The sequence below is a fragment of the Malaclemys terrapin genome, unplaced genomic scaffold, assembly GCF_027887155.1.
Source record: "Malaclemys terrapin pileata isolate rMalTer1 unplaced genomic scaffold, rMalTer1.hap1 scaffold_68, whole genome shotgun sequence".
Classification (NCBI taxonomy): Eukaryota; Metazoa; Chordata; order Testudines; family Emydidae; genus Malaclemys; species Malaclemys terrapin.
In genome coordinates this window covers 61,051-71,868 of record NW_026530222.1, presented here as the reverse complement: position 1 = coordinate 71,868, position 10,818 = coordinate 61,051, and the positions used below count along the sequence as shown (strand labels likewise).

General features: G+C 41.5%; 1 protein-coding gene across 1 annotated transcript in view; it reads right to left on the bottom strand.

Moving 5' to 3' along the window:
* Positions 1-1,857: 1,857 nt before the first annotated feature.
* Positions 1,858-10,818, bottom strand: part of LOC128829777 (butyrophilin subfamily 3 member A3-like) — a 45,261-nt gene continuing 36,300 nt past the window's right edge. The window contains exons 20-23 of the mRNA XM_054015181.1: positions 9,760-9,780; positions 7,183-7,203; positions 5,963-5,983; positions 1,858-2,488 (exon numbers count right to left, since the gene is read on the bottom strand). Coding sequence (XP_053871156.1) covers positions 1,974-2,488; positions 5,963-5,983; positions 7,183-7,203; positions 9,760-9,780 — 578 coding nt within the window. The 3' untranslated portion in view covers positions 1,858-1,973. The remainder of the gene's footprint in view (positions 2,489-5,962; positions 5,984-7,182; positions 7,204-9,759; positions 9,781-10,818) is intronic.

Below are 10,818 nucleotides of genomic sequence, written 5' to 3'. Positions count from 1 at the left end.
GTCTGGGGGAGTCCCATGTGGACCATGAGATTATATACTATGGTATAATTTGCATTGTGCTTGTGAAGATTGCTGTCCCTGAAGACAAGGGCTATGGGGTATTCCAGTGCCGTGTTAGGCAGCAGCTCTGTGAGTTCCTCCTGAATTGACAGTGATTCCATTTTGAGGGCTGTGCACCACAATGAGTCTCTCGCCCTTTGCCCTACAGATCATATGGATGAAGTCACGTTTGTTTCTTAGGCTACATTACCCTACACTCCGCTGGTGGTGCCGTGTAGTGTACTTGTCGCTACATGCCACAGTGAAATGGACACCGCATCCCCACTGGACTATGTAGCTACAAGTATCAGTGATGGCAGTGGGAAAAGGCTTCAGCAGCACTTTCAGTGCCATAAGAAAAGGTTCTGGCAGAGAGGGCAACATCGTGAGCTTTGCCACACTGCCTTCTCCAGGTCAAAGCCTTTCCCCGATGCCAAATTCGGGGTCTCTCTTTGTGGTGGAAAGGTGACCAGCAGTAGGGAACTTTAGCAGAGGCTTTCCCTGCTAAAAATAGAAGTGAATATGGGGAGGCACAGTTTGGGTAAGCAGAGAGCTGTGTAAGATATGTATTCGGGTATTTGCCCGCACCCTTCAGGTGTTTCTTTACTCCATGTGCCTAAACCATGCCTTATTATCTGCTCTGTTATTTATAGCTATCCTAGGGGCTCTATGTGTGTATGTACACTACATGCTGCAGAAAAAAAGGTGCTGCGTAGAAGCATCCGTAGTTGGAACATCCTCTGTATCAAAATGGAGGAACAGGATGGCTACTCTCCTCCTCTGCACTGCATTTATCTGTGAAGTGTGGAAGTGATTTCAAAGGTTCCTAGCTGGTGCTGGTGGCAGCTGATCTCCTGTGATCCATGCTGGTGGGTGGAGGGGCATGCACAGAGAGATGTATTCAGTTGAATATAGAACTCAGTGATCGTTATCAGTCAGACATCAATCTGGTCCCTCTATTGTAGAGAAATATACTGAAATTAAATTAGGAATAAGCTTGGTGTTATTTTGTTTCCTAGGCAAATGACAACCACTGATATAATGAAACAATGCTGCATTTTCCTCATTCAAATACTCATATTCTGTGTCAGAAACATCATATTATTGAAAGGTTTTACAGAATCAGTATGGAAAACAGATAAGATGGCACCTCAAACAGTAAACAGCTCTTGTTCCCCCCCAAAAAGGTATATCACTATAAATTCTTATGTGTTTGATATAAGTTAATAATATGAGATGTCAAATAACTAGGCTCAATCAACTTTTATTCATCAAGAATATTAAGCAAAGATTAACACAGCAATATACAGAAAGAAAAAGTCAATTAGTTGCCAACCCATCCTGAAGACATCCCTGTAGCTGGTTAAACTTTTTCAAGACTGTATGCATACCCCACCTCTATTTATACCTGACTTGAAGATTGGTTAGACAATTAGCAGAGATATACTGGTATAATATAGAATTTTATTTGCTCATTCTTAGCTGCTAATACACGTAATCCAGATAAACTAGCAGTTAGCAATGAAAAAAAAATTACACTCCTAGTTAAAAGTATCATTCCATTTCTAATATGGGGAGCCACCCCTGAAGCATTAACAATGTACGTAATTATAATTTCACTGGCAATTTCTTTATAATTTTTATAATTATAATTAAAAATATAAAATTATCAACAATTATATTTATAATATGTATATATTAGTTTATAATTCTTATTAATGAAATTATTAATAATAAGTATATGTAATTGTTTTATATATAATTATATTTTTATAATTATATATTTTTTTAATAATTTCACTGGCACTTTTTTCCAGTTCACCTTTCTTCTGGCTGCAAATAATTCTGTTACTTTCGTTCAGTCTGGTCAACAGTGCCATGATGGCTTTGGATTAGTTTGGTTAACAAAACTGAGTATCACTACCATTTAAAATTTATGAACAAATTCTCATTGTTGTTTCTTTGTGTGAATTTTTAAAGAATGGATAAACCTCTCCTGAAAATGAACAATCGTTAAATGTGAACAACACAGACATGTCAGTTACTATGAGAAAGGTCACCTCCCGCTGTTGGTAATTAAGGTAAACTCCAATTTTCTTGGGCTTTTTCTGCACCATTACCCGGGTCCATGGATCAGTTTTTGCCCAATAATCTCTCCCACTCAGACCCAGAACCCAGAATCCCTCTTTAGGGGACAAGGAAAGTTTTCCTTTTCTCTGTATGGATTTTCTGGCCACTCCCAGGTCCCAGTCAGTGCTGCTTCCAACATCCACCTCCCAGTAGTGCTTTCCATCAGAGAATCCTTCAGAGCCCAACACACATACAGTCGAATCGAACCTCTCTGGGTTTGGTGGAACTTGTTGAGGTTGGGCTTCATGTTTCAAATTCTTCTTTTGCCTATCAATGGAGAGGTTGGGGTGGGCTGTTCCTGTATCAAGAGTGATGTTATCTGAAGAGAGAGATTAGGGTTTCAAAAGCACTGGTCTAATGTCAGTCTGAGCTGGGATAAGAGAAAGTTTACAGGGTGGCCCCCATGCTGCACTCCTTTCTCACATAGGAGTTTTGCCTGGTTGAATCCGGCTTGACAATATTTTTTGTTGTATCAAAATATTTCAGATATATGACAGTTGTTTCAGGTTAACACAAAAGTGAAAGTGATTCTGATTATTTGGGTGGCACTCACAAGGGGGCTATAGCCACATAAGTCCAACACTTAGATGACACTGGCATTCACAAAGCACTTGCTTAGCTGCTACTGTGCAGGCTCATAAATTCTCTAGGCACCTAGGTTTCAACAATTAAAGTTCCCAAGATGCCTAAACTTTGGCAGCTCGGCCTGCACTCAGCCACCTGAGTCTTGACATTGCCCAGCAGCTTCACACTTAACTCATTCCCAAGCCCCAGGAGGATTCACGAACTAGGTGCTCCCCTGCCTAGTCTGTCTTTGGGGCCAGATCCAGTAGATGTGCTCAGATGAGGCAGTGCCACTCTTAAATAAGCTTAAAGTTTAGCGCTTGCTTAAGTACCCTGCTGAACTGGGGTCTTGGAAAGACCATTAATCACCAAACAGACACTCAGATTGTAGAAAAGAAAATTATTGCACCTGTCTGGTTTCATCATCCTCTTAATGATGATCTCTAAGTATCATATTCATTTTTTCCACCATCACCAAAATCAGCATTAATCATAAGTCAACACCACCACCACCAGAACTAACTTTTCACCACTGTCTTCATCCCATCAAATGCCATCATGATCACACACATTTTACACTTGGCCACAACTACCCACCATCATAACCCCTGTCATCATTTCTCTTATTACTATAACCAGTGGAATCACCATCACTGCCACCAGCTCATCTGTACTTTTATCCTGCGCCAAATCCTGAGGCCCTGACTTATAATTTCCTCAGTCCTTACTCAGGTCTAATTCCCAATGTGGAATGATTCTGATCTTACTTCGTGTAAATTAGGAGTGACTTCACATAGATCCATGAAATTACACTGTTGTGAAACTGATATGAGATCAGATCAGTCCTGATATACATGCATGTTTTGCCTAAGTAAAAACTGTAAAAACTGAGCACGGCTCTCAGGATTTGTTCTCAGGAAAACAGTGTTCTATGGTATGTTTCTAGTTTGGTTAATGTATTAACACAATGATTTCTTAATACCAGAAAAAGTGTGTATTCTATTACCTCTTTTACAGCAAGTCTTTCTCCATTCTGAATCAGAGAGAGAAATAACATACATTGAATTAAAAGAGGCCCATACTAAAGAGTTTCCTTCCTCTAGTAGTAGGATAAAATACACACACACAAATTTCCATAGAATGCACGCACATACACAGACGTAGTACACCATACCTCAATGTAGGCTTTGCTGAACTCCTGTGATTTGAACCTGAGCAGGGGTTTTAGTCTACGTAAGAACTGCTTTGTCTGTCTCACTCCTCAAGCCAATACCTCATGTCATCTGCTCTATTTTGGGTGTGGTATGTTTTAAACTTTTTCTTACATAAACCAAACTCTCTCACACTTCCCCTCATCCATACACACACTCTGTCAAACCACTGGAGACTCTGTAAACAACAGTTCAGCCCCTACTATTATTATTTACTTTGGTAGTGTTGCAGAGGCAGTACACACCAAATGAGACAAGAACTAGGCCCCAAAGCCACAAAAGGACTTGGACATTGCAGTACTAAGCATTTCAACATCTAATTTTTAGGCACCAAGCCACCCAATGGTATTCACAAGCCTGAGTTAGGTGCCCACTATGATTGTGTACAGGAGGAGTTTGTGGGTTACAAATCCTTATAATAAGCCATAAATCCAGTGTCTTTACTCAGACCATAATTTTTAGTGTTTAGCAAAGTTATGAATTTTAGATCCCAGGATCTTCTTTTGAAACTGTTGTGCTGTTCCTTTGAGGATGAGGACTGAGAGGTCAGATATGGAGTGAGCACTTTGTGAAAGGTCTTCACCCACAAGTGATATGGAATTTTTGTCTTTTACTATTTTCCTGTGTGACTTCATCCATGAGCATAGTGGGTGATTGTCCAGGACACACCAAGTAAAAGCAGCACCAGACCCAGCCAGAACAACAAATGCAAAACCTACAGAAATATCTACACTGCTACAATGATCAAGAATCACTCTCTCCCATACAGCTTTTAAGATCCAGAGGTCCTACGTATGCCTATCACAGCATGCGGTGTACCTCTTCATGTGCTCTAAATGCCCGAACAATTATGTGGGGGAAGCCAGACAAAAACCATGCTCTAAAATGAAAAGTTGAGTCAGAAAAGATACAAGATTACTGTAAAGAATGTGCCAATAGGTGAGGTTCAAGAAAATATGCCAGAATGGACACATCTAGACTCCAAGTTCTGTTCTGACTGCTGGTTACCATTGGAATATGTTTATGTAAATGTTAATAAGATGCTAATAAGAATAAAGGGAACTAAGAGAACAACCTATGAGAAACAGGGCAATTCAAAAAAAATGCGGTGTTGAAGTAGGATAAGGAAGAAGAGTTGGAACACTCATGCATATGGATAAGGTGCTAGGTGTGGTCAAAATTCACTGGTGTGAATAAAGTGGGAAGAGCCCATAGGAAGATCCTAGCAGGTAAGACCTCAGCAGGAATCATCCCTCTATTGATGACAATACATTGAGATCTATCAGACTCCGGGATATCTTGGGGGATGTGAGTATTTGCTTGGGCTCTCTCAGGTTTTACCTATTTGTTTGAGATTGTAACTTTAATCACCTGCTTAAAAATGTATCATACAAACCTGCCAACCTAAGAAAATCAGTATAGGTAATTTTCACCATGATGATCTTAAAACTGTAGCAACATAGGAGCCAGACTAACTTAACATAGAAATATCAATCAATTTAAATAAAGTCTATGATAAAACGAATGGACGAGGAAACATGGTACCATTGATTGTCTATCCTGCACAGAGAGACTTAAAATCAGTCCATTAATTTAGAGCATACAAAAGGATAATGAACAAGCTGCCTGTGAAGAAAAAGTAATCCACAGATCTGTTATGGGGTATGAAGGAACTCTGCTTACAGACCTCCCCAATCATCTGCTGCCAGTTTTCCGATTTGTCCCTTCTCCTACACACTGCATCTGATTCCTCACCCAGATTCAGTAACAACTACCAATCTTGCATTCCAAAGCTAAAGAAGTAAATACCTGTGAATGCACAAAACTGGAGACCCAGCCCACATCCCGCCAACCCCTGTTTACAAATACCCAACTCCCAACCACCCATCACCATAATTACATTATTGAAAGTAGTTTGAATCCTCGGTGTGTTGAAGGACCTCTAATAATACCCAGAGTCTACAAGTAATTCCTGCTCAATCTGATTAATCTAAACTCAAAAATCCAAGTAAACCTACCGTTCTCTGTTTCAAGCTTGTCTGAAAAATATAAAAATAACATGTGTTTCACAGTAATGCAAGTCTTCCAATATTGAATACATTCTCCAAATTTAAAGTGATGGACAGATTCCCCGCAATGCTGCACATACTTTGTGACACTCAGGGCATGTCTACACAGAAGCTCGAAATGGAGAAATATCTCTTTTCATACAAGAGCATTTTCCTCAAGGGTAGGTACAGCAGATACATTTCTGATTATTACAGTTCTCTTTCTCCAGCATCTCAGAAAAACATAACAATAAATTTTATTTCAAACTTACATAAATCTTTCCATATTCAAAATGCACAGGAACATCCCAATTGAAAGTAATGGACAGAATTCCTGCACTGCTGTACTTCCTTGGGACACCCAGGGTGAGTCTGCAGCCAGGGTGGGTCTACACTGCTTTTTTTAGGGTGCCCTGATCCTCTTCCTTTGTGACACACACGGTACATTTACCCAGCAGCTAGGAGATGTAAATTCCATCAGGTGGATGTACACTGAACAGCTCTGCTCAAACTCGGGCCCAACCAAGGAGTGTGGTGGCAGCCGTCAGTGGCAGCACCTTCCCAGCTGGACAACTGGTGGTGTACTTGGGTGTCTAACCCAAATTGCCACCTATGTCTCTACACTGCTTTTTTTAGGGTGGTACATCGAGCAAGAGAAATTACTGGATACATGAACCCCCTCCCTGGTTTCTGTGGGATATCTGAATAAAAGCTGTTTTTTTGAAGGGCAGTGAGACAAACATATTTATGGTTCTCAGTTTGACGCACAGCCTGCTTCTGAGTGACTTCACAAACAAATCTTAACTGCCTCATATTGTCTGGGAGATCACAAATGTTAGAATCAAATCAGCCATGTTACAAAATTCAACAGAAAGTGACCAATGACATTTTTCTGTGGCATTCAAATATTGTTACCGAGTAGTTAAAAGTCAGGTCTGAGAAGTTCAATGGCCAGTGATACTTAAAATCAGGATTTCCATTTTAAACCCGAGAGACAATTAGTACAAATAAACTAGGATAATGACTCAACTTGCTGTGAGAGAAAGTTCTGAACAATTCTATTATGGGTTAAAAAGAAAGCTGTTGGGTAATGAACTCTCCTTGGATTTTAGAAAGGACGAAATATCACTTTTTATAGAAGAACATTTTCCTCAAGGATAGCAGCAGTTGAGAAATAAAAGAAAACTTACCTTTTTCAGTCTTGAGTTGGTCTGCAAAAAAGAACAGTGGGATTTCAATTAGAAAGTGGGTGAACAGGCCTTATCTTACCTCACTGAACAAACTCTCCCTACAGAACTCCCCAGTCATCAGCTGCCAGTTCTCTGATTCATCCCTTTTCCTACACACCACATCTAATTCCTCACCCAGATTCAGTAACAACTCCGAATCTTGCGTTCCATAGCTAAAGAAAGCAAATGCCTGTGAACACACAAAACCGGATACTCAGCCCACATCCCACTGCCCCCTGTTTACAAATGTCCTTCTCTCAACCACCCATCGCCGTAATTACCTTATTGACAGTGGCTTGATTCCTCAGTCTGTTGAAGGACCCTTAGTAATCCCCACAACCTACAAGTCATTTGAGCTCAATCTGATTAACACTAAACTGAAAAATCAAAGTAAACCTACCGTTCTGTAACCCAAGTATGTCTGAAAAAATATGAAAATAACATGTGTTTCACAATAATGCAAATCTTCCAACATTCAATCCATTCGCCAAGTCATGGACAGATTCCCTGCACTACTCCACTTGCTTTGTGACACGCAGGGTATGCATACAATGAAGCTGGGAGATGTGATTCCCAGCTTGAGTGTATGTAAGTGTCACACCTGCTCGTTGGGAGTGGCGCTTTCCTCCCCCCTAGCTTTGGCTAGGCCAGCAAGAGATGGATGAACAGCCATGGCTATCAGAGACCTGTCTGGTCTAGTAGCTCAAGCAATAGCAGCTCATGCAATTAGCTCCAGAGATTCCCGCGTTCGATCCCGGATGACAACGCCCCCTTCTGGGCCAGAGTTACAAGGGGTGGCCCGTACGGGGATTTCAGGCAATACAATTGGGAAAGTCTCTGAAGCTCGCGGATGTTCATCGCTGCCCAGAGAGACTATGTAAGCCCTGCTTGCAGGGAGTGCCGCTCTGTCCCCCTCTAGTGGCGGCTATGCCCACTAGAGATTGATGAGCCCGCTACAGCCTTAGCTAAGGGGGTGGAGAGCGTGCCACTCCCAGCAAGCAGGGGTTATATGCACGTGACAGCTCTGCTCGAGCTTGTGCTCAAAAATAGCAGTGTGGTGGCAGCAGTCTCAGGCGGTGGCTTGGGCTATCTGCCGAAGTAAGTACCCAGGGGTTCAGCTGGCACTGTTCTTATAAACCTACTGTTATAAATATAAAGGGAAGGGTAACAACCTTTATGTATGCAGTAAAATAAATCCCTCCTGGCCAGAGGTACAGAATCACTTACCTGTAAGGGGTTAATCAGTTCAATGAACCTGGTTGGCACCTGACCAGAAGGACCAATGAGGAAAGAAGATACTTTCAAATCTGGGGTGGGGGGAGGTTTTGTTTGTGCTTTCTTTGTTGGTTCCCTCTCCAAACAAAAAAGAACGACCAAGCAAGGAAACCAGCTTTTTACAAAAATACCTAAAATAATACATTTCAAGTTACAAAAATTGTAAGTAAAGGCAAAAAAAGGTGTGAAATTATTTTTTGTTTTAGCTTGTAAATTTTCCCTGTGCTAAAAAGCAATTTTATTCCTGTTTTGTAACTGGGAAGCAGATTCAAAGGGAAATCCTCTATGTTTTATTTCTTTTTTATTTACTCTGTGAAGTTATTAATTTTGCAGGTGTACTTCTATTACTTTTTTTTTTAAATTAACTTCTTCTTTTAATGACCTAATTAATTTTCAGTGTCCTAAAAACCAGGGATTTGGTCGGTGTTAACCTATTGGTTGGTATATTATTCTCAAGCCTCGCCAGGAAAGGGGGTAAAAGGGCTCGGGGGGATATTTTGGGGTGGATAGGGTTCCAAGTGGCCCCTCCCTGAATGTTTGTTTAAATCACTTGGTGGTGGCAGCAATACCGTCCAAGAACAAGAACAGAAATGTGTGCCTTGGGAAAGTTTTTAAACTAAGCTGGTAAAATATAAGCTTTGGGATTTTTTTATGCGGGTCCCCGCATCTGTACTCCAGAGTTCAGAGTGGGGGAAAACACCCTAACACCTACCCTTCTCTTTCTCCAGCATCTCAGAAAAACATAACAATAAATTTTATTTCAAACTTACGTAAATCTTTCCATATGCAAAATGCACAGGAACATCCCAATTGAAAGTAACGGACAGAATTCCTGCACTGCTGTACTTCCTTGGGACACCCAGGGTGGGTCTGCACAGCAGCTGGGAGGTGTGATCCCCAGCTTGGGTGGATGTACATGTTACAGCTCTGCTTGAGCTTGTCTCTAAGAGTAGCAGTGTCCCTGGTGGAGACTTGCTCTTTCTGCCCAAGTACGTACGCAGGGGGTTAGGTGGTATTGAACTTCTGGGACTAGCCCGAGCCCTTGCCGCTGCCACTGTGTCCACACTGCTATTTTTAGCACGCTTTCTTGAGACAGAAAAATAGCAGAATAAATGAATCCCCTTCCTGGGTTAGGAGAGTTTTTTTTCCACAAATTTAAAGTGAAAGAAGGCCACCCGAAGCAATGAGATGAATACATCCAGGGTTTCAGCACAGAACCTGCATCGGTGTGAGTGATATTGTTCACAAGCAATTTGAACTTACTCAATTTCTCCTGAAGATCACCTATGGAACAAGAACAAATGTTTGAGTCAAAGCAGCCACGTTTCAAAATTCAACTGAGAGTGACTAACACCACTTTCCTGTGGCACATGCATGCGGTTGTTGAGCAACTAAATATGAAGTTTGAGAAGCTCTAAAGCCAAATGTAGATCGATGTACTTTGCTCTGTAGTCCTGAACTCTCGCAATAAGGCCTGGTCTACCCGAGAAAATTAGTTCTGTATAACTACTTCACACAGGAGAGTGAAATAGCAACACCCCTCACCAGCATAGTTAAGACGACCCAAGTCCCCATTTTGACAGAGCTAGGTCGATGGTATAATTCTTCCGTTCACTTAGTCTCGGTCTACACTTCCATCTTATGTTGGCTTACGTTGGCTTACGCTCAGGGGTGTTGACGTTGCGGAACGACGTACTTCTACCAACCTAACCGCCGGTGTAGACAGTATTGGAAGCTCTCCCGTCGATATAGCTACTGCCTCTTGGGGATGGGGGAGAACCTAGGCTTACAGGAGAAGGTCTCGTGTCAGCGACATCCCTAAGCGCCACAGCATTCCACGTGTAGACAAACCCTCAGCTACTGCCTCTCGGAGAGATGGAATAGCTATGCCAATGGGAGACTCCCTGCCAGTGGCGATGGTGCTGTATGCCACCGGCGCACGTCAAGGGGCCTCTGCAGACATGAAATTCTGCCCTGTGGCCCATTAAGTGTAGGAAAACCCTTTGAGGCATGACACGGGACAAAGTGCACCAATGAGTCAACCTGGGATGGAAGGGAGTTAGTTCAAAATACATACAAATTATAATAAAGAGAAGATAACAGGGAAAGTGGATTCCATCCAGATGTTTATCCTTCATTCATTTTTCTAGTATATCTTCAGAGGAGAAATGATTAGTTTAAAACAGAGACATGGAGAGAGAGAACGTGGCACATAGATGAAAGGGAAATGATAAAGAAAACATTGTAATGTGAGAATAAAGGTATCAAAAGGCTTTTTTGGACAACATTTACAGAAATATGAAAGCTAGGTTAAATGGAAAG